The sequence below is a fragment of the Monocercomonoides exilis genome (assembly GCF_001643675.1).
Source record: "Monocercomonoides exilis strain PA203 chromosome Unknown scaffold19-1596985, whole genome shotgun sequence".
Classification (NCBI taxonomy): domain Eukaryota; phylum Preaxostyla; order Oxymonadida; family Polymastigidae; genus Monocercomonoides; species Monocercomonoides exilis.
The window spans coordinates 220,275-243,677 of NW_027150564.1; the positions used below are offsets into that span (position 1 = coordinate 220,275).

A 23,403-nucleotide genomic window follows, 5' to 3' on the forward strand; every position below is an offset into this window, starting at 1 on the left:
CATTCTGATTGAGGAGCGGGTTCACGTATCATTATTGGGTTGCGAATTCTTTTTTGTTAACAATGACAACAAATATACAGTAAAGGGGTTTATTCTTTTACTGAAGTTGTAATTATAAAACGTTGTTACATAAACATTACAAAAACTTAACAATGATGAAAATCTGAACATAAATCAAAGCAAATCAACGACAATGCAAATTAAAGCGTCAATTAAGTTAACAGAAAAATAAACATATTACAAGCATCATCTAAGGTGCGGTGTGAAAGTGGCCGAAAATGATGAGTGGTTCATTCTGGATGTGGGAGTCATTGGCTCGTCAGCTTGAGTAGGGGTCATTGATGAAAACTCAAATGGCGATCGACCTGGATGATCCAATGTTCGACTAAAAAGGGCAGTTGTGGAGCCGACAGAAAGAGAAGGTGAACTTTCAAAATATGAGGGACCATGAGACGAAATCGGAGTTGGCGAAGAATCAAACAAAGAAGATGATGACGAATCCGATCCGTTAAAAAGGCGCATGCTATGATCGAACGACGGGGTTGATGGAGGAGTGGAAGTTGAAGATGAGCTGTCCTGCGTAGCAGATGGAGACATTGAAAATGTTGTGGAAGATGATGTCAAAGGGGAAGCGGACATAACCCCACCAACTTGAGAAGACAAAAGAGACATCGATGGTGACCTTCCAACTGACGAACTCATGTCCAAAGGATTGACATCATCAAACAAACCACCAATATTCTGAACGCTGCTCATTCCTGTTTGTCCGAGTCTTCCTCTGAAACCTGATGGAGACGGAGTAAAAATATCTGCTCTTCCCATCTCACTCATTCCGAGCGATCCAAAAGTTGACGTGGGGGTGTTGCCAATCAGAGTCTGAGGCGACATTCCAAGATCAGATCCCAATCCATAACTTCCACTCATGTCATTTCCGATGCCCATTCTAATAGACGGAGATGAAAGCCCATAAATGTCTCCAGAGTCAAGTCTGTGATTGCGCATGTTCCTGCTTCCACTTCCAATTCCACTATGGAACATCCCAAGTGTGCTCGGTGTCTGTGGATCTTCCATCGCTGCTTGCTGTCTTCTCTTCAGCATCGCCATGTGTCTTGCTGCGCGAGTGGCGCCTGCTCTCTCAATTGGTGTGGTTAAAGAAGGAGAGGTGCCGAGTTCAGAGGGTGACTGGAGAAGCATCGATCCCATCACAGAAGAAGGTGCACCCCACGAGCTGTGTGTTTCTAATTCTGGGAATGTTGTTGGTGTGAAGTCGCCTCCTCTCCGAATGACATTTCCACTGTCAATTGGAGTGAAAGATGCTGATGGAACATTCGAGGGAGAAGACGGTGGAGATTCAGCTGGAGTCACCAGAGGAGAGAGAACAGGCTGCTGTGAGTCTGTTTCTAAGCTATCTTCTGTTGCTGTTGTTGTTGCTGTTGATGCTGCCATCGCTGGATTAGATGAGGAATCACTTCTATTTGTCTGTGAAGTTTCATCTTCAAAGCCGTTATCTGTTGACTTGTCCGTCTTCTCTATTGTTATTTGAGTTGTTGTTGTTGAAGTTTTATTGAAAGAAGTAGAAGTAGTTGCTTTATTTGCAGAATGTGTCATCGGCTGAGCAGTTGATGAAGCAATCCAATTGACGTCTGAGAAAAGAGAGCGCGAGAAAGTGCTTCTTGCCGGTGCACTTGGAGGAATAGACTGAGAAGCAGACAAAGACGACTTTCCTGTTGCGCTCTGCAAAGAAGGAGCAAATGGCTTTATCTTCAAGTCTGATGGAATGGAGGTAGCATCCGATGACTCAAGTGCGACGGTGCTTGAAGACGACACAGAAGTCGAACGCTTCTTTTGTTTGTCTCCATCATTATCACTTTCATTCGGCGTATGCTCATTCTCGACATCCTGCTGATTTTTATCACCAAGTTCTGCCTCAGACTTGCTAAATGGCTCTGGGGATCGAGAATTACGCGAATTTGACTTGGGCGCAAACTTCTGCAGCAGCTTCTGCTTTGGCGGGATTGGAGGATCAGCTGAAAGAGTGCCTCTGCGTGCAGCAGACGGAGAAAGCGCAATAACACGAACAGTTGTTGGGCTGTCCCTCGAAAGCGAAGGGTCCAAATTGTTAGACACAGGCACAAATCCTTCTGGAAGAGGCACTCCATCCGAGGTTGGAGAAGGAGATTTGATGGAAAACGGAGAAGGAGACAGAAAGTCTGCAGCAGAAGGAGACTCTGCCCTGAGGAGATCTGAGAGCACTTTGTCATGGGGCTCTATTCCAGTCTTTTCTGACTGGCGCGCCAAAATGCGGAGCTGCTTTTGGCGGAGTCGGATGGAACGAGGCGAGAAAGAAGGAGCAGAATCGAAAGGAGGGCTGACAGAAGGAGAAGTGCTGGACGGAGAAGAAAAGGAGAAGTTGTGTGCGACCACCCGAAGTGGGGTAGAAGGTGAGGTCGATGAAGGAGTAGTCTCAATGGAAGACATCAGAGAAAACACCTGAGGCGATGATTCTGTTTGCTGTTGTGACAGTCGGCCGTACTTGCCTCTATTCTCCTTCGCAGCCTGTCTTCTCTGCTTCCTTGCAACATAGTTGCTCATTCCCAGAAGCGGAGTGGGCGAGTCAGCCCACGACTCAGCCAGATGGCTCGACTGGTTCAGCTTCGAAATCGCAGGAGAAGGAGAAGACGAAGAGACGCCTGGAGACGAAGCAACGCGATGCCTCTTCCGAAGCGGCGAAGGTGTCGACAAGGAAGCATTTCTGGTGGACACAAGAGACCTTCGCAATGGCGTGGATGGTGCGAGCTTTGGGATGTCTTCGAGCACATCGTCTTCGTCTTCTTCATCAAGCAGCGCATCAACATCGTCTTCTCTTTCGTCGTCAACGCCATCTCCTTCTTCGCTTTCATTCTGAGATTCTGATTCCTTCTCATCCTCGTTTTCGTTCTCATCCAACTCATCGTCATTCTCTTCGTCGATTCCACGACGCTCCTTCTTCGACTTCATCCTCAGCCTCCGCTGCCTCAGTTCATCTGCAAATGCAGCAGAGCCCAGCTCTTCCTCTTTCTTCCGCTTTCCCCGCTTCTTCTTCCGCTGGAAGTCCACACTGTCTGGATCAATCCCAAACCTCTCTCTGAACTCCTTCGGCAGCTGGTGATTCATTTCTGATGGTTTGGCAACACCATATTCTTCACTGGGCAATCTGCTGCCGTGGTGCAATAGTGAAGCAGTGCCTTCAATGTACTTTTGTAGTGAAGCTGATGAGCTCCTCCTTTTGTGCAGGTTTTTGCCTGTGGCTCCACTCATTACAGAAGAATAAAGTCCTTCAGAAAATACACCTCCATGTTCTTCTGGCAGAATAGTGTGCATATTGTCTTCTTTGCTCTTTCTTCCTCTCTTCTTTCCTTTCCGTTTCCGTCCAATGCGCTCCCCTTCAGCAGATACAAGTGATTCATTGCCAGATGATAGTTGATCAGGCAAAAATGGCGATACAGCAGGAGAAACACCATTCATAGAAGAAGAGGAGGAGGAAGAAGAAGAAGAAGCAAAAGAAGATTTCAATGCCGGATGCCACGTTCTCCCGCCGAACACAAACGACTTAGAGTACCACGGATTCAGCCTGGCAGAGCGCTTCCCCACAGGTGACGACTCCGGAAGCGTCCTTTTCATTCGGGCAGCTCTGTCGCCCTGCTGCTCCAATTCTTTGTCCTCTCCCGTCAGCCAGCTCATGTCATCGCCATCGTCTTCGCCGTTGTCTGCTCGCTGGCTCAGACTCATCTGCCGCATCGCAATCATCCGCTCAATCTCCGTCTGCGACTCAGACCGCCGCGGCCTTCCTCGTCCTCGCCCTTTCTTCTTCTTCATTCGACGGGGTAAAGCTGCTTCCTCGGCTCTGTCATACTCCAAAGGAGAAGAAGCAGCACCACCAACAGAAGAAGAAGAAGAAGAAGAAGAGTAAGAGAAACTTCGTTTCAGTGAGGCAGATGTTGGATAAGGTGTCGCCATGCTCATCCACTGAGGCCTGTTGTGCCGTGCGCGCTGCAGTCGCGAAGATTTTGGGAAGATGGAAGGATAAATAAAGTCAGACTTCATCGAGCGACTGGATAGAAGCAGAGAAGAAGATGACTGCGATGTCTGTGTGGAGGCATTGCCTTCTTCTGCGTCTTGTCCGTTTTTGCATTCTTCTCTTTCTCCTTCAGCCGAAGCAGTCTCACCAGAACTCTTGAATGTACCTGATGTGCTCTGTGATTTCTTTTCCTCTCTCATTTTGAGTTGCCTCAGCAGCCTTCGCCGCTTCTTCAGCTTCTTCAAAATTCTTCGGCGCATTTCTTCAGACAAAATGAACGGCTTTTGAGGAGACGAAGCAACAGCACTTTCTGATTCTTCTGTCTTTTGGACAGTATTTTTGGGATCAGAAAGCAAAGTTTGGTGTTCTTCTTTAACGGGCTCTGGGAATATGAGTGTTGGAAAAGGTGCGGTGGATGAAGTGGATGAGATGGATGGAATGGATGAGATGGAAGAGATGGATGGAACAGATGAAACATGCAGTGCTGAAGAAGAAGAGGAAGAGGAAGAGGAGGAAGAAGAAGAAGAAGATGATGATGATGATGATGGTAATGATGATGATGATGGCGAATGTGTGGATAAAGAAGTTGCAACTTCGTGAAGTGTCTTTGTTTCGCTCGCGTATGAAGATGAAATGGAAGGTGAAGATTCTGAAATGGAAGAAGCAGTTTGAAATGATTCAGAAGGAAGCGATGAGGAATGTGTTGGTGTGGAAGTCAAAGTTGAAGAGGAAGATGATGTTGTGATAGACGATGAAATGGAGACAGAGTCAGAAGATGCAACAATCAAAGTGCTCATTTTCTGTGTGTCATTCACATTCAAATTTGGTTTGATGTCAAATGAGTCAGAAATAGCAGAAATATCTTTCAGTTCTTCTTTGATCTGCTGGGACATTGTCACAACTGGCATCTGCTCCTCATTCAATTCTGTCAAAGAAGAAGTCGAAGTCGAACAAGCAACTTGTGCTTGCTCGTCTTTCACAGCAGAATTTGCTGAGGCATCTTGAACATCACTTTCTGTTTTTTCCTTCTGTTCGCTTTGATTTTGGAGATCTGTCTTGTTCATCCAGCGAGGAAGCAGCAGCTCCTCGTGGTCCTTCAGAAACTCCTGCAGCTCTTCATCATCGTCAATATCATCATCGTTCTCCTCGTCTTCATCGTCCTCTCCATCACTCAGCTCATCGTCATCGTCATCATCGTCTGAGTTCAAATCGATGTCTGCAAAGAAGTCCTTGTTGTCTTTGATCGACAAACGCTGCTTTTTCGCTTTGGCCGCCTTTGCCGACGTCTCCTCGTGGCTGTCCTCGTCCAGCCAGCTCCCGTCAGACAGCTCTGCTTCTGCTGCTTTGTTCCCACTCCGCTTGGCAGTCTGCCTGCCCCTTCCTCTCCCTCTGCCCCGCCTTCGTCCTTTCCCTTTTTTCCTTCCCCGCTTCGCTTTGTCGTGCCCAGCTGTATCTGAGTCCTCTACTCCTATCCCCAAGCCATCTTTCCCGCCTCCGTATCCCACTCCATTTCCATTCCCAGAATCAAATACTTTTGAATCAGCTCCTGTCAAACCATTTTCAAGCCCATTCTTCTGCCCATATGAAAAATCTTGGTGCTGCTGCGATGCTCCATTTCCTGTAGACCCAAACAAATTTGTCGAGTCAACGCCAAAAAATGAAGTCGAAGAAGAAGTCGTTTTTATTCTCTTGGGAAATGTGGATGCAGCTTGAGCTCTTGTTATTCCTCCCTTCGGAAAGAAAGCAGACGGTATTTCTTTCCCTTCCTTCAGCAGCTGCTCTGCCCTGTCTCTTAAATCGGCCTTGCTCCAGTATCGCATGATGGAGTACATCCTGTTCTTAATGTCATTCTGTGAGCGCCCTGGTAGATCAACGGCAATGCGAGACCATTGATTGCCATTCTGGAACCAAGACGCAACAAGCGTTCGCTTTTCTTCTTCTGTCCACTGCTGTTTTTTCACTTGCGGGCACAAATGGTTTATCCACCTTTCTCGGCATTGCTTATGCGACCTGTTTGGAACATGCCGCGCAACTATTAACCAGTCTTTGACTCCATCCGGTCCAATTTCTGCTACAGTATCCTTCAACAGTTGATCTTCGAGTGGTGTCCATTTTCCCTTTTTCCAAGTAGGTCCCATGCTCCCAACTCCACTGCCCAATGAATTCGCAGTCGATGTGAATCCAGTAGTATTGTTAAGAGATAATGTTGATCGTGCTTGAGTTTGAGATGGTGCTGATTGATTTGTGGAGAGACGGTTGAATGAATCCAAAGGATTTGGACCAATATTTGGAACCCCGGTTGGATTTTCGCGAGAAATATGTCGGAAAGGATTATAAATTTGATCCAGAGGCTTGCTTCCACCAGGAGCAGAAACGCTCTTTGGAGCTGAAGAAAAAGGAAAATGTTGTTGAGGCTGATTCAAAAAAGAAGATAAAGAAAGAGGCGGATAATTTGGTAGCGGATAAGAAGGCAGAGGAAACATAACCTGAGATGCTGGTGGTATCATTGGAGGTGGTCCATGATTTGTCTGGGGAAGGAGAAACCGTGAAGAAGTTGTATCACTTTGAATTGGTCCTGGCAAAGGATGGGGAAGTGGTGGAGCAGGTTGGAATGGAATGGGTGGAAATTGCAATTTTGATGTGGGTGAAGTTGTTGCTGGAGGTGAAGAAGATTGCTGAGCATGAGAAAGTGAAAGAACAGAAAGTGGAAGAAAATGAAGTGCAGCAGGAGGAAGATGAGGTGAAGTCGGTAATGGTTGTTGAGATTGTATGATGTGTGGATTTTGCGAATGATCATTTTCTTCTGTTTGCTGTGTTGACATCGGAATGACCAGAAAAAAATATTCTAAATTTGATTTTTGGGCGAAGAAGGTAATTTATATTTTCGATCAAAAAATCCATATCTTATTTTTGCAAAACTTTCAAAGATTTTTAGAGAGGAAGCGTAAACAAATTACAAAAAAATTCCTTATAGAGTCATTTAACTCTTAACACACTTTGGTAAACATTGTGAAACAGAAAATGTAACATGTTTTTTTTCACTTTTTTCAGAGATTTTTTATTTCTGATTTTTTATTTTATTTTACGACATCTTTGAGTCTGTCTACGATTGAATAGCTTATACAGTCCACCGTTCAATTCAAGAAATTGCAAATGTTCAAAAATATTCAGAAATCAATCAGATTTTCAAAAACCAATTAAAAAAGCTATCAAACTCTTTCTTTGAAAAAATCCATCAAATCTCAAACTTCATGTGCTTCATAAAACTTCATCTTGTTATCATGCTTATCTCAAAATCCGACAAAGTGAATTTCCATTTGAATAAAATTGAGGCTAAAGTGAAGAAGCAACTTTCTCTCTTTAAAACCATTTTTGTTTGGAACTAATTTCTTTTGTTTTTAGCTTTCCTCCCTTATCAAACATGTCTTTCATATCTTTCTCTTCCACTATTCCTTCTTTTTCACATTCTTTGCTCTTGCTACCTTCTTCGCGTTCTTCGCTGCTTTCCTCAAGTTAGATTTCATCTGTCACCGTCATAACAAATATCCCGCATGGAAACAGTCCAACCATTTCTTTCTTCAGTTCAATAAGCGTCGGTCTTTTCAATGCATCTGAAGACAGCCTCACATCCACAACATTTTTCATTACACTCTTTTCAATCCCCATCTCATGCGGCTTCTCTCCGTTCACAATCTTCTGCCCCGCCACCTCTGCCTCATACTCTCCAAACGGGATCTCCAGCGTCAGACACTCCCACAGCATCATCCCAATCGAGAACACCACCGACTCCTTTGTTGCACCCATCTTCTTGTTGATCAGCAGCTCGGGCGCCTTCCACCTCAGGCACTCTTTTCTGAAGTCATCTTCATCCTCAAAGGCAGACGAGGGTAGTGAGTCTCTATCATCATCACTGACAGACGTTGCAACTGTTGATGAAGAGATTGATGATGAATCTGAATCATCAGATAAAAGCAAATCAGAATGCATCACAATGCAAATAACCATGTGCTCAGAGAACAGAATGATATGAGGACTCAGATTTGCCAAAGAAGATAATCCGTTTTCCATTTCGTCAAATGAATGGAGCGCAAGATTAGCCACCCAGAACAGGATCTGTGCAGCTGTTTACTCCCTCTCCTTCAGAGTTCCTATTGTCATCTCCTTCTTCTCGTTCTTTCCATGAAGCAGCATAAATAAAGAATCCCTCAAATCCACAATCAGCTTCTCATGAGGAGACGAGCATGCCATTGCGTCCACCGGATTCGACATTGATGAAGTGGTTGGACAAAGATCCTCTCCTCGAACAAATGTTGAATCTAAGTCAGTTGTTGAGATGGATGAAATGGATGGAGAAGGTGTTCGCTTTCTTATTTCTTCTTCTTCAACCTTCTCCAGCATCCATTCAGGAATCTTGTCTGAGTCTCTCCCCAAGATGTATTCAGTGGAACCACTTTCAGATAGTAAATACTCTTCAGATTCTGAAAGAATCGTCTTTTTTCCTCAATTTCTTGCCTTTATCTTTTCTTCTGATTTCTTCTCATCCTTTCTTCCTTCTCTCTTCCACTACTCATTTTGTTATCCCATACTAAGATTTCATTCGATTTTATATCCAAAATACTTCTTTTCTTTTCAATCTGTTTTTCCTTTGATAATTGCTTTCTCTAACAATCAAGAATATTAATTTATCTGCAATATTAAGCATTTTGAACAAATGTTTGCAAACTGAGTACATAGTAATAATTGCGGAATTCATATAAGAGCAATAAACGCAAAAATCGAACAAAAGAAAAATTATTATTGCAAATGATGTTGTTGATAATCTGAGTGACATATCATAATTATTGTCGTTAAGTCAGTCAATGGATTTTGTTCACGTCAGTGGTTTGTTTACTTTTTTTTTTTTTTTTTTTTTTTTTTTTTTTTTTTTTTTCGGAAAACAATAAATAATACAAACTTAAAGAAAATAATTAAACTATGGAAATAATAATAGTATTAGGATAAATAATAACTCAATTTCGAAGAGAATAAAATTTTTATTAGTGGAATAAATGTCTTGAGTTTTGTTTTTCTAATTCTTTTTATTGATATCTCTTCATTCGCTTTATTCATCAATATATGTGTGATTATTTTTGAAATCATATATTTTCTGTCAAAAATTTTTATTTGATTGTGAGAAATGAGTATTTATAACAGAACATTGAAAGGTGATATATAGTTAGTGTCAATATTGGTGAACACTTTTAATAACTGTGGACATTAGCATTTTCTCAACAACCGTTGATAGTTGCTTTTTGACAATTAACCCAATTATTCCTAAAATGAATATGAACTAATATGAATTGTTTTAATCACCTATCCAACACAATGAAATTATACAATAATTATTTTTTCTTTTCGGAGAAACTCGGTAAATAAAGATTCGGAGAATCTCTCTGAGAATTTAAATTGGTAAGTTTTTTTTTAACTTGGGAGCAAGTTGTTTCATTTTTGTGTGACTTTTAAGTTTGTATTCATTTTAGGAATAATTGGGTTAATTGTCGAAATCCAACTGTCAACGGTTGTTGAGATAATGTGAGTGTCCACAGTTATTAAAAGTGTCCACCATTATTAACACTTACTACATCTGTTTTGTTGCGCCTCTTCCATTATTTCAAGTCAAAATTTGGCCTTTGAAACGAAAGATAAACATTTTTCATTTGAATGAAAAATTCCAGCGAATGATGAACACATCGAAAAATGTTATGAGTTCGAAAATAATCACACGTATGTGATTTCAAAAACAATCACCGAAATATTTAAATTCGCTGTGTCGTTTTGACAGTTTTCGTTTTGCTCGAATGTTCAAAGAAATGAATATTGCTTCATTCAAAAGATGTTCCAAGTATTTTCTGGAAAGGACGAACATAGAAATCACACCATTGAAGGTTTGATCAGTGAATTTTTATGGATAGATCAACATTAATAACTGAATGATTTAAGAGTATATAAATCACCTTAAATGTTTTTGTTTTAATAAAATAATAAGATCTTTTTTTTTTTTTTTTTTATAACTAGTTTATATTTTTGAGGTGAAAACTAGAAAAAGATGTGATAAATTATTTTCATTTCTTCGCACAAAGCAAAACGAAATTATAAATACATAATAGATTCAATGTTTCTAACATTTGAAATTAACTGTTTCTAATAAAAGCAGACGAAAATGCAACAACTTTCTTAGGTTTCGGCTTTGGCTTCATTAAAGCAGTATTTTGATGTGTTTGTTCAGAAGCTTGTTGGAAAATAGACGATGGAGTGGAAAGTACCGAAGATGGCCGAGAAGGAGTAAGAGAGCGATGGCGACTGATATCATTTCCATTCGAAGACACAGAAGACGAGCGAGTGCTTGGCCTAACAGAAGAAACACTGCTTTTCCTGCCAAGACGATGTGCAGCAGGACGCAAGAGATGATTTTGCGCCTGCTCCTTTTTTGTGGTATCCTGTTTTGATGGTACGTCAAGTGGCTGCTTTGCTTCTGCCAGGGATTGCGAATCTCCGCTGTGATCGCTTCCGACCACAACAAGACGGTGCATGGAGCTTATTTGTGGAGTGCCTGGCTTCTCCCTTTTTCTTTTCTTTGCTGCAGTTTCAAATGAAAGAGGCGGAAGACCTGGTGACAGTGGGAGTAACGAAGAAGAGGAGGAGATGCTGAGCATCGCTGGCGGAGAGACAGGCGGAGTTGCTCTGCCTTTCTTCTTTGCAGAACCAGTTGTGGCAGCATCTGCACTGCTCTCTTCCAGCTTCTTTCTTTCTTCAATTTCCAGCATTTTTTCTTGTTCTTTTTGTTGAGTCACTTTTTCTACTGCCTCAGGAATTTCGATTGTTATCGATTTTTTCTCTCCAAGTGGCTTCTTATAAGCTTGTTTCAATGGCTTGTTCGCATCAATACCTCTCTCCGCCCACATGCTGCCTCTCCATTCTCTGCGGAAGCGATGTCTATTTGATGCCCACCAGCCAGCTGCATCGCGTTCACTCCAGATTTCTCTGTCGAACAGAATTCCGAGAATAACATCTCGTCCCGTCTCTTTTGATTCTGCCATCACAAAAGAGATTCCTTTTGTTCCTGATTTTCTTCGGTAAGTCAATGGATCGCATGAATCTGGGTTCAGCAGACGCCATCTGCCATAATACTCGTCTGAGTTTGGATCAAAGCGGAACGGAGACGACGGGCGATGCGACTGCTTCCTGCTTCGACGGAGCAGTGAAGGAGAGCCTGCAAAAGGCAATCCTTTTGAGTCTCGATTTGGACTTGAAGCAGAAAAAGAGAGATCATTTGAATTCTGTTTCTGAGTCGTACTTTCTTCATTATCTTGTTCAATAAATGCTTGTTTTATTTCTGGTTCGAAGTTATCGGCCGGAATCAAAATGCGATCATTTTCCAAATTATCATTCCATTTTGATCCATTTTCATCTGATCCGGATGATAAGTGGATCGATGATTGCTTTGACGTCTTTGCTTTGTGAGTTGTTAAAGAACTTACTTCTTCACTCTTTCGTTGATTATCATCTTCAGATCCAGTCATTATTTTCTCTGATTTTCCATTTGCTTCGTGGCCATCTCCCAATTCAAGATTCATTCCTTCAAATACATCTCTCACAAACACACAAATCTTATGTGGTGGGCTTCTGCCTTTCCTCGAGAACTCTTCAAAAGATAATTTTCCATCTCCATCTGAATCAAACTCTGCAAAGACAGCCTGCGTAAGAGCAGCGATATCATCTTCCTCAACGTCAGATTGAAGAGAAGATAGAGCATTAAACAGATCGCTTCCGCTGATCATGCTGTCTTGATCCCAATCCAGCAATCGAAAGTAAAATCTCGAGCATAATGCAAGTGCAACTTCAACTGGAAGTGATTGATATTCCTTTAAATTGGATAAGCCTGATGAAAGTTGAGTTGCTTCATCAGATCGAGTTGTGCGCGATGAAAACATCGAAAGAGAAGGCAGAAAGGCAGTTGTTGCAGAAGTATTTCGAGCTGTAACCGAAACAGCTCCTATAACAATAAGCAACGACCTAAGCGAGAGGTAGAAAGAACCGACATCAAGAGGAAATGAATAATCGTCTTTGACCAAGTCAAATTCTTCTTTCTCTTTCAACTTTGCTTTTCTCTTTTGCAGCAATAAGACCCTTTCGTGGGCATCCATTCCATCTTTTCCTGCATTTTCTTGCTTTTCATCAATTTCCGCATAATTTTTACTCTTTTCTTGCAGCATGCTGTTGTCATATTCATCTTTCTGTGGTAGAAGAAAGTTAAGAGTTGTTGTTTGCTTGCCAATACGATATTTAACAGTTGATGCACCATCAAACACCCCTTCCTCTCCCAAGTTTCCCTCCCTCAATTTATTTTCTGCATCTGTGCTCTCATCCCAACTTTCACGCTTCTTTTTGGCGTCAAAGTCCAACCATTTCAGCAGGAGATTCAACGAGACTGGCTGGACTCCTCGCGAAAGCGATTCCTCTTTTCTCATTCTTTCCCTCTCCTCAGCTTTTGTGCTGCTTTGGCTGCTTCCTCGTTCTTTCGACATTTCCTGTGCAGCTGCAACAACGTTCCAGTAGAAGTAATTGCAGTACAATCCGTTCTTCATTCCAAGCTTTTCTGCAAAGAATGAGAAATGCAGAGGATCTAAATACGCATCAACGTCAAAACAGCCATAAAGAACAGAAGGAGTTGGAGTTTTCCCTTTCCGCTCAAATAGTCTCTTTCTCTCTCTGGCTGGCAGCGGTGGAGCAATCTCAGTGTTTGCAAGAAGCCCAGTATCGCGAGCAGTCGCTAGTAACTTTGCCACCTGCTCCTGAGAAAACTTGGTTTCTCTTTGCAGCCTTTCAATGCACATGTCAAATGCAACCACTTTTTGCCTCAGCTTTTCCATTAGCTCGATTTCTTGCTGTCTCCTCAGTTCTTTTTGTTTTTCCAGTTCTTGTCTTCTTTCTGCCTCTCGCTTTTTGGCCATTGCAATGTCTTCTTCAAGAGTTGTTCCAGTTTTTCGTTCAACTTTTCTTTTTGCTTTTCCTTTGGTCTTTCCAACTGGATCATCTCCTTCCTTTTTGTCCCTTGATGTTTTATTCTTTTTTCTAAGAATAGACAAACCTTCGCTTTGCGATGAAATAGTTGTGCTTTCAGTTTCGCTCATAGAATCTGCATTTGTACTTTCATATTCCGAAGTGAAATCATCATCTTTCTCCTCTTCATTTTCCAAGTCCGTTCCCATTCCAAGCAACCCGAGTATTGCTCTGTTTTCATTTGAAAGCTGCTGTGGGTGTCGTCTGTTGTGTCTTCTTTTCCTCTTTCGTTTTCTTTGTTCTTCTGTACTCAAAGCTTCACCATCTTCGCGATTAGCAACTTCTCTTTTCTCTTCTCTGTTCATACTCTCTTCCTCATTGCCATCTGCACGTTGCTCTTTTTCACCAAGCTCAACGCTCTTCTTCCATACTGCTCTCTTCTTTCTTTCTATGTCGACTCTTCGCTTTTCTGGGCTTATAATTTTGTGTATTCCATCTGTTGTTCGATCATCTCTTCTTCCCTCCTGGATATCGCGAACATAATTTACAATGTCATCATTTTCCCAGTCGCTCTGATCCACCTCATCCGCATCGCCATAATCAAATATCTCACCTTTTTCTGCTCCATCAAAGTATTTCTCTCTTTTATGAAGTTGTTCATTTGGTTGAATATCATTATCCCATTCATTCACCTCTTCATCATATTTAATTTCCATTTGATTCTTTCTTTTTATTCCCTGTGAACGAGGAACTCGATACTTCGTGTATTCTCCATTCTTTCTTTCAAATGCCCTTGTGGAAGATCCTTCTCTCAAGTATGGCTCATTGTCTGTATATGGCTCATTAAAATATTTGCAATCAGCCTCGCTATCTTCTCCACTGCTGGGCAGGCGCCGATGATACTTTTGTTCTTCTTGCTGCTGCATCAACCGCTTCCAAAATGCGGTCTGAGGAGGAGGCGGAAGCACAGTGTGACTTGGATTCTCTCTTCGCGATTCTGCAAATTCAAGAAAAGAATATAGGAAAGAAAAAATGATATTTGTGTGTAATAAAAATGATATCGAGCAAAAGAATAAACATGCGAATGATAATCAAAAACAAAAAATTAGAATATTCATTTGCACACCTTTGATTGGGAAAAGTTTTATACTCCTTGCCTGAAGTGAAGAAGTAGTAGTAGAAGTAGTGGAAGAAGAAATTGAAGATGACATGAACGGCTTTTGATTGGAATGGAACTGCATTCGTGGGTTCTTTGCAGAAGCAGAAGATGCCTCAATTGAGCTTGCTGAATACAAAGTTAAAGCAGATGTTGGCTTGTTGAGAGAACTTGGCGTCTGCGGAAGAGCGGCAGATGGAATCCATTGGTATTCATCTGAAAGAAGCTGATTGTTTGGAACATCAATTTCTAACTCTTCAAAAGAATTGTCTGCGGAGATTGGCGGAGCAGCTACTTTCTTTCTCCATTTGCCGCTCAGCGAAAGAGGATCAGAAATAACACCCTGCTTCATCAGCACAGCAGCTGTTGATTCTTCAACAAGAGGAGAAGCATCAGAAGGTGATTGGAAAGAAAGATAATCGTATTCTCCTTTTGTCATCTGTGAAGATGAAGATGGAAATGAAAGTTGTGAGATTTTTTGTGAAGGTTGAGCAGAAGAAGATGCAAAAGATGAGGTTGTAGTTGGCATTAGTGCAGAACTTTGATATGATTGTGATTTTTTCACTCGAAGTGGTAAAGGAGATGCATGAAATGCAGGAAAAGAGGATGAAGTCTGCTGAGATGATACTGAAGTGGATGAAGGAAATGTGACTTCGGTGGTTGATGAAGCAGAAGGAGAGGTGGGAATCAAATGAGGTGGAGAAGAAGTGTTTGTAGTTGTAGCTGGAAATGAAATACTTGCTCCACATTCCGAAGACAGAGAAATATTCCTCTGATGCTTTGGACGTGTTGATGTTGTGCGAGGCTTGCTGTCGAGAGAAGGAGCAAATAAAGTGGGCACAACTGCTGTTGGGATTGCGTCATCATACACATCTGCTGTTGGAGATTCGGGGACAAACAAAGTCCTTCTGTTTTCTCCAATAGCAGCAGTTGCAGAGGGAACAGAAGTGAATATTGACGATTTTTTGTCTGACTGATAATCATTGCGTGGCCTGCTTGGTGAAGAAACAGCTGATTTGGCTCTTAATTGTCGTTGAGGCCTTCTACTCAGCATGATTGCTTCTTGTCTGATTCTTTCCTCAAAGCTTTTTTCATCTCTGTCTTTTTTCGGTTGAGACAATCTAATACCATCCTCCGGGAAAAAATCTTGGCTAAACAGCTCTTCTGTTGGAGTTTGAATCGACTCTTTTCTTTCTTGTTCTTCATCATTTTCGTAGAACCTTTGGATTTTGTCTCTTTTCTTATCAAGAATAATAACTGGATCTTCATTTCTATGGCTCCTAACCTTTTTTGATGGCAAAATATGCTGCAGCTGTGGCTGTTCCCATTCAGTGTAATCCGTTTGATCATTTTCAATTCTTGAAGTTGTTTGTGGAGTGAATGATATGTCGAACTGAGATGGAACAGGTGCAAGTACTTTCACTGAATGTTTTTCAATTGCTCCTTTTTTGTTGGATAAATGATTTTCTGCTGACATCGGCCTACGATGAGACGGTTGTGATGGATATTGGATTGTTACAACCTTTTTTTCGTTGCTTTTCCGCTCTGACGTTAACAAAGGGAAAGAAGGCTTCGTTTGAATGTTTTCATCCAAAGCTTGATTAGAATGGAAATGATTTTCTATTTCTTTAAAAGAAGATCGAGGAATATGTGGATACACGATGCGAGAAGGCTGATTGAAATTATTCTTTTTTTGCTTTGATGTTAAATTTGATTCTTGAATATTTTTCCCAACAATAGAAAAGGGGAGTATAAAATCCTCCTGTAATTATAATAATATGATTTTGAAAAAAACTGAGGATAATTTTCTTTCAAACTTGTAAGTTGTCCGATATTTGAAAAGAGTCTCCAATTCCAGAATCAAATTGCACTTCTCTTCTTGCCATAAATATTTAGTTGCTGTAAAGATAAAAACATAATTACAATAAACAACTAATTTCAAAAAATGTGAACAAAACTCAAAAAAGCCAATTCAAAATTCAACTTTTAACAAGGCAAAAAATAAATAAGGGTTCATTACAAAATAATTTTTATTTAAATGTGAATAACTATTTGGAAATGCTGCTTATTGTCTTGGCGGCATTGGATTTCTAGCTACTCCCTGCTGCATAAGCTGTGCGGCAGACAGCGAAGAAACAAGCGGTGACGGAAGATGGGCAGAGGCAGCAGCAACAGCAGACGACGGTGACATTGGTAACGAAGATGAGGACTCAAAGTGGTTGGGATGGTGCAATTGTGACAAAGGCATGTGCTGATGAGCCTGGTGCAGCTGTTGTGACTGCTGCTGCTGGAGCTGCTGGTGGTGGGCGAGTGCTGTGATGGGCGAAGGATGTATCTGCTGGTAAAGTGATAGAGAAGCACCTGTGACAGGAGAAGGACGCGACAAAGAGGAAGACGTGAGTGTGGGTGAGAGAGAAAGCGGAGGAACAGAAGAAACAGAGGAAGAGGGGAGATGCGAGGAAGAGGAAGCAGAATTCATGTGAGCAGAAGACGAGGAGGAAGGATAGCCCATTGAAAGAGAGGGCATCTGAAGAGAGAAGGAGAGATTAGGCTGAGAAGACAGGAGGGGAGAAGGGTTGTGCAGAAGAGCAGTGTGTGGAGACAGCTGTCGAGGGATAGAGGCAGCAGTCATCATTGACGGCTTCTGCGCGGCTGAGGGAGAAAGAGAGGCAGCAGACGGGAGAGATGGATGTGGATGCGAAAGAAGAGGAGCACGGTTTGTATCGTTCCCTTCGGGTGGATGTGGAGCTGAGCCAAAAGTCGTCTCTTGCACAGATTTCTGTGGGAAATGGGGCGAATCGTGCACTCCATTGAAGGCAGACATTGTGGCTGCTGCACTCATTGGAGTGGATGCTGTTGGGCGGTTGTGCTGCAGATTGGAAAATGACTGAAGAGCAGAGGCAGCATCTCTTTGAGCGGAATGAAGAACATTCCCTGGCTGTGAAACTTGCTGTGCTGTTGAAGTTGCTGTTGTTGCTGAAGATCCTCCTGTTCCTCCTCCTCCTCCTCCACCTGAACTTCCACCACTTCCTGCTCCTGCTCCTCCTGCCCCTCCTTCTGTTGCTGATGATGTTGTTGTGTTTGCATTAGAAGCAGAAGCAGAAGCAGCAGAAGCTGACGACGATAGCTGTCCCGTCGACACCTGTGGTGCTTGTGCGACTCTGTTCTGCCCAACATTCTGCCTCTGCTGATGGTTGCTCCACATCAACAGCCCATTCCCTCCGATCCCTCCGCTCCTTCCCGCGCGGTTGCCAAACAGATCGCCCAGTGACTGCATCGATGTGCTGATGCCCAGTCCACTCAGTGCGCTGTTGATTCCTGTGCCAGTTGCACCCATAATTGAGCTTGCTCCTCCGCCAGCTGCACTGTTGGCTCCAACACCCGCTGCACCTGTCAACGAATGCCCCATCATCCTCGCTGCAATGCTGCCTCTGTTGCCTGTCAGCCCGCCAATGCCCATGCCCACACCCAGATTGCTCAGCCCACTCATTCCCATCGACGACAACCCCATCCCCATCCCACTCAGCCCCACAAGTCCTCCTCCGCTTTCGCCCATCCCAAAGCGAGACGCGCCGAGCGTCTGCCCAACAATGGAGAGCGTGTTCAGCCCCATCGGAAGCGAAGGAATGGACCCAAAGCCGCTGGTGCCTGTGATGCCAGAGGTGCTGCTTGCTCCGCTTCCCGACTCGCCTCCAGCGGAGCTTCTTCCTCCGCTGATGGATGCAATGCCTGTCTGTGTGCTGTTCACAAACGACGTCGCAAGATGTGTGCTGTCGCTTCCGTCCACCAGCCTCCGCGACGCAAGTGCAGCAGACCTCGCAGCTGTGCCTGTTACACCTCTCTTCAACAGCATGCTGCTCATCGTTCCTGCACCTCCAACACCCACACCCATCCCAAGCACTCCCACACTCCCCAGCCTCCTCCCCAGCATCATTCCTCCGCTCCTCCCAAGCAGTTGCCCACCAACAGAGCTCGTCGCACCCGAAGATAGCGCTGTAGTGTATCTGATTCCATTTCCTCTCATTCCCAGAATACCACTGCTGCCACTCACGCCAACACCCAGCGATCCAATTCCCGTGCCTGCTCCCACTCCACCATATCCTTCTTCTCCTGATGCTCCGCTGCTCCCAATCCCAACATTGCTCCCGACTCCCACCTGCCCCAAGCTGCTCAACCCGCTCAGCGTCACTCCAGTCTGCTTCTGTCTTCCCTTCTTCTTCGATCGTCCATTTCCCTTTTTGGAGCCTGTCCTCTTTCCACCAGGCCCCACTACACCTGCATTGGCACTTCCATGTGCTGCTGCAGCAGCCGCACTTGCAGCAACCGCCGCAGCTGCTGAGGAAGAAAGATAGCTGTACGGCGATGCAGCCCTGTTCAGCCCACCCATCTCCCTCAGCCCCACTCCGCCTGGATGAGGAGATTCGGAGATGCCCAGCCGGATCATCCCACCTTTCGCTTTCTTCGATCCCTTCTTCGCCTTCTTGCGCCCAGTGCCTGGCGCATTCTTCTTCTGCAGAGGTGAATAAATCTGTCTGCGCGATGAGGCAGAAGCAATTAGTGCTGCTGCAGTTGGCGTGTGTGTCAGCAAAAAAGAAGGCGAACGAGATCGCAAGGAACGTGTGGACGACAAAGAGGATGAGATGTCATTGGGGCCATAGCCATCCACACCATATGACGAAGCAGAGGAAGCAGAAGAAGAGGAAGAGGAATAGATTGAGCCTGGCTGGCTGCCATAGCCAGAAATGTAGTGGTGCTGAGACGAGCCAAGTGTTGGCGAGAACCGCCCAGAAGGCGAAGAAGAAGGCGATCTTCGCATTCTCTTGCGCGACGGAGAAAGCGAATCAAGCAGGCTTCCTGAGGAGGAAGAGGAAGAAGGAGAATAAGAAGAGGAGTGGAGAGGAGGGCTGGAGGCTGTTGGCACAAGAGAAGGAGAAGAGCCGCGGGGAACAGAAGGATTGGAAGAGAGATAAGAGGAAGAGGTTGGAGAGGAGACGAGTGGAGGCACAGCTGGATGTGTCAGGCGCTTGTGCCGCTTTCTTTTGGAGGAGCGGCGAGAAAGCGAAGGAGAAGAGAAGGAAGGAGACATCGAACGTGCTCGAGAAACTTCTATTTATTTTGATTTTTTATTAAAAAAGCAATAAATAATATTTTATTTTTCAAATAACAATAAAAATAATAACAATGAAATAAAAAAGAAAACAAAAATATGTAATAAAACTACACACCATCCTGATATCCACCCAAGTTCAGTCTGTCATCAGCGGAGATGACTCCCACGTCATCCAACAAGCTGTCATTCAGCTCGCTCCCACTTCTTCCGCCGCCTGCTGCTCTGATCATCAGCTGCTGTGCATTCTTCTCTCTCTTCAGCTGCAGAAGCAAGCGGCTGTGCCTCTTCCGCTCCTTCTTCGAAATTGGGTGTGTCGACGTCTGCTGCAGAGGAGGGACAGGCAGAGATGAAGAATGAGGGATGGCTGAACCAACCACTGGCGAGACAGAACCTGAGGGAGAAGAAGAAGAAGACGACGAGGAAGAAGAGGAAGAAAGCATCTGCTGTTCAGAGGAAGAGTATGAGAGAGAAAGAGACGAACGAGGTGTCGAGGCAGAGAGGGAGCCTGTGGCAGTCCGTGGGCGGTCGGGATAAAGTGAGGGATGTGCCATTGAAGGAGACATAGTGGGTGAGTTCAGCAGATACGATGCAGACACAGGTGTTGATGCAGGAGATGGAAGAACAGACATTGAAGAAGATGATCGAGGCCTCGAATAGAAGCCGCGTGACGGGCTGTTCACAAACTGCTGGCTGTCTGCTGAAGCTGCTGAGGAAGAAGAAGCAGATGCTGAAGCTGAACTGTCGTCGAAGGGCACATGTGGATGAAGCAGAGGGTGGAACGAAGGGAGCTGTGGTGGCTGAGTGGTGGAGGTGTGGTTCATAATGGTGTGGTAAAAGTCGAAGAAGGAGGCTGTCCATAAATCGTCTGCATCGTACAGCACTTGCTGCGACCGGCGGATGGCATCACGACGCTGCTTGGCAGTGCGAATGGGGGGTTGCTTGGCTGACGGAGAAAGGGAAGATGAAGAGGAAGGGGAGCAGGAGGAGAGAGAGGAAGAGGCAGAAGCAGAAGCAGAAGCAGAAGCAGAGGAAGAAGATGAAGAAGCAGAAGCAGATGTATTCAGAGAAGACGAGAAAACAGGTGAAGAAGCAGATCGGTTGAACGAAGGAGTCGAAGTCGCTGCGTTTGACTGTTGAAGTGCTGTGAGTGAAGGTGTGGCCGAGTTCTCTCCATCGAGCGACAAAGAGCGGAACGACACACCTGCACGGCCATCGACTGGCTTGTGCTGAAAAGCAGGGGAAGACGGGGGAGTGCAGGAAGAGCCAGATAGCGCTGCTAGTTTGCGCCTCTCACGATCCATCCACTGAACAGGCTGCTTCTGAGGCGTTGAAGGGGCAGAAGCGGTGAGGGATGAGGAAGCATCGGATGAGTGGCTGAGCGGAAGAGGTGGATCTGCTGATGAAAGAGAGGGAGAACTGACAGAAGAGGAACTGGAGAGAGAAGGGGAGAGGGTTTGTGGATTGGAAGGGGAAGAAGAAGAAGATTTGTTGAGAGTGCTTTGCGAATCATTGGAATTTGATGTCGAAGAAGAAGCGCCGGAAGATGCTTGACTATCTTTTTCATCTTTGCCCTTCAGAAGTGCCTTTGCTGCTGGTGTTGGACTCAGACTCTTTGAGGAAGACTGCACTGATGGTGTGCCTGTAGTTGTTGAAGAAGACATGGTTGGCGTCTGCATTGAGCCATCTTTTGATGCAGACAGAGAAGTGCTTTTGCTCAGAGGCAGCATCGACAGCTGAGAAGAAGAAGAAGAGGAAGGAGGAGGAAGAGATGAACGGCAGCAGCTGATTGGGAAGCGGAGTGGACGAGTGATGTAGAGCAGGCGGTAGAAGTAGTAGAGTGCTGGAGATGCTCTGTGCAAAGAAGAGGGATGTGGAAGTGACTGGATGGTGACTGAGGAGAAACGCTGCTTTAAAAACAGAGTGCGGAGGCGGGTGTGCTGTAGCTTTGGAGAAGAAATGGATGTTTGCGTGGAAGACAAAGAAGGACAACTAGCCTGTGATGATTGAGAATTGGGGGATTCATCCGCATTCCCACCAGATGCCTGAGAAGAGTTGGTTGAAGTGTTACTGGAATCGTCATTTGATTTAGCTTTTGCTGTATTTGAGTTGTTTGCCTGGGGTTCAGATGGAGAAGACGAAGGTGGAGGTGGATGCTCTGTGAAAGAGCTACTCTGACTGCATTGATTTGATTGATTGGATTGACTTAACTGACTGCGAGAGCGAGCAGGCTGTACAGCAGCGTCTTTCCATTTGGCGCCTATCCACGAGGGGAGCAAAGAGAAGAGATCAGAATGTGAAGACGACTTTGATTGTTCTGCAGAGGAGCCCAAAAGGTGAAGTGGAGATTCAGTTGGCTGCAAGGTGCGTGGCACAGAAGGCGATGTGTGTGCTGAAGTGAGGATGGTGAGAGGGGATGAAGAAGGAGGAGGGAGGAAGGCAGAGGAAGATTTGGATGCAGAAGAAGAGGGCTGAGATGTGCATGTGTTGGACAAAGATTGAGAGGGATCGGCGAAGTTGTTTGTGTCATTTGGGTCAGAAGATGAAGGAGAAGAAGAAGATGTTTGTAGAGTCAAAGAGGAAAGCGAAACTTGACCTTCAGGTGGATTGCTTGAGTTCTTAATGATCGATACTGAGCTGATGCCTTCAAACAGATACTGCATTTGAAGGGAAGAGGGAATACTAACTGAAAGTGGAGAGGAAGAAAAGCTATTCCCAGTTTGCTTGTTGAATGAATTGCTGCACTTGCTTCCTTCTTCACCAACAACTTCACAGGAGATGTGATTCGGCGGACTTGAAAGAAGTCGAAATGGAGTGATTGCAGGTGGAAGTGTAAATGGTGGAGTGTTTGTTGACGGAGAAGAAAGAAGAAGAGTTGGATCGATTTCAATCTCCATCTCTATTTCGAGATTATCATCTTCACTCTCTTTTGAATTTTCTTCAGTTTCTGACACATGTGGTGAATCTTTCATCTTTTCGTTCTGAGTATCATCAACTGAGTCGTTCAAATCTTTCTTCTTTTTTGCCCATTTTTGTTCATTTTCAAATGTTTTACGAGGAAGAAGATGCTGAAAGGAAATTGCATTTTGTTCAATTGAACGGATATCTCTGGGTGCTGTTTTATTATAACATTGACCACTTTGGAAAGGGAAGAGCGATGGATTGCTGTTTTCGTTTTGTTGAACCACAACAGCGTCTAAAATAAGTTTTGGAGATTTTGGACAATTTGCAAATTCTTCTCTATTTGAATGCCCCGTAACAAATACTGGAGGAACTGAGCGAGGACGTTTCCGTTGAGGGATAGGAACAACACCCAAATATTTACGAAGACGTCCTTTGCTAACTATCTGACGAGGATAAGCTCCTTCATGTTCAATTTCATCTGATAACACTTTTTCAGCTTGATACGCATGCTCGGAAAGTTCTGCAATATTCAAGCGAAAACATTTTGCTGTATTTTAAAAAATATGCATTATAAATCGCTTATCATAAAATACTTATTCTTGAACAAACTGAAATGTCGATGATAAGAAGAGCTTAAAACAGGACGAGAACAATGGATACATTTCACAAGATGAGGAGGCCCAGTGAGAATTTCGGAATCTAATCGAACATATTTTGAAATTATTAAAAATTAAATATTTGATACAAATGAAGAAACCTTCAAGAGGCAAAGAATTAAATGGTTCACATTCTGTGAGGATATAGAAAAATGTCATTATTTTTGAATGTGCGCAATAGGAAAGATATTTAAAAATAAATGATATCAAAAATCAAACGATTATTACGATTCTTCCTCTTGGAAAAATGATCTGAATTTCTTAAAAATGAAACGATTGAATCCCAATCAGAACCGGATTTAAAAAGGAGCCATGAATCCAGATCATTAAGTTTTGTCTCTCTCACTTTTTGATTTCGTTTCATATGTGCTCGTTGCTCGAAAAAAGAGAGATAAATTCACGAATAACCCATATTCCTTTGGTCGAGATCAAACATTAAAATTTCTAAACAAAACATATTACACAAACATAATAGTACAAAACG

At 43.8% G+C, this 23,403-nt stretch overlaps 5 protein-coding genes across 5 annotated transcripts; all 5 read right to left on the bottom strand.

Moving 5' to 3' along the window:
• Nucleotides 1–246: 246 nt before the first annotated feature.
• Nucleotides 247–6,879, bottom strand: MONOS_3970 (putative Myb-like DNA-binding protein FlbD; the record flags this gene model as incomplete). Its single annotated transcript, XM_067874005.1, has 1 exon — nt 247–6,879. One exon carries the CDS (start codon nt 6,877–6,879, stop codon nt 247–249), a length of 6,633 nt encoding a protein of 2,210 aa, XP_067728348.1.
• A 315-nt stretch (nt 6,880–7,194) lies between these two features.
• Nucleotides 7,195–8,125, bottom strand: MONOS_3969 (uncharacterized protein; the record flags this gene model as incomplete). Its single annotated transcript, XM_067874003.1, has 1 exon — nt 7,195–8,125. One exon carries the CDS (start codon nt 8,123–8,125, stop codon nt 7,571–7,573), a length of 555 nt encoding a protein of 184 aa, XP_067728349.1. The 3' UTR covers nt 7,195–7,570.
• Nucleotides 8,126–8,182: 57 nt separating this feature from the next.
• MONOS_3968 (uncharacterized protein) lies at nt 8,183–8,455 on the bottom strand (the record flags this gene model as incomplete). The annotated part of the gene is made up of 1 exon (XM_067874002.1): nt 8,183–8,455. The coding sequence occupies one exon, from the start codon at nt 8,453–8,455 to the stop codon at nt 8,183–8,185; it is 273 nt and encodes a 90-aa protein (XP_067728350.1).
• A 1,630-nt stretch (nt 8,456–10,085) lies between these two features.
• On the bottom strand, nt 10,086–15,729 carry MONOS_3967 (uncharacterized protein; the record flags this gene model as incomplete). The annotated part of the gene is made up of 3 exons (XM_067874001.1): nt 10,086–13,738; nt 13,856–14,093; nt 14,223–15,729. The coding sequence occupies 3 exons, from the start codon at nt 15,727–15,729 to the stop codon at nt 10,228–10,230; spliced, it is 5,256 nt and encodes a 1,751-aa protein (XP_067728351.1). The 3' UTR covers nt 10,086–10,227.
• A 388-nt stretch (nt 15,730–16,117) lies between these two features.
• Nucleotides 16,118–23,331, bottom strand: MONOS_3966 (uncharacterized protein). Its single transcript, XM_067874000.1, has 5 exons — nt 23,139–23,331; nt 23,021–23,053; nt 22,873–22,962; nt 19,478–22,810; nt 16,118–19,358 (listed from the first exon to the last, which is right to left on the bottom strand). The coding sequence occupies exons 1-5, from the start codon at nt 23,281–23,283 to the stop codon at nt 16,318–16,320; spliced, it is 6,642 nt and encodes a 2,213-aa protein (XP_067728352.1). The 5' UTR covers nt 23,284–23,331; the 3' UTR covers nt 16,118–16,317.
• Nucleotides 23,332–23,403: the final 72 nt, after the last annotated feature.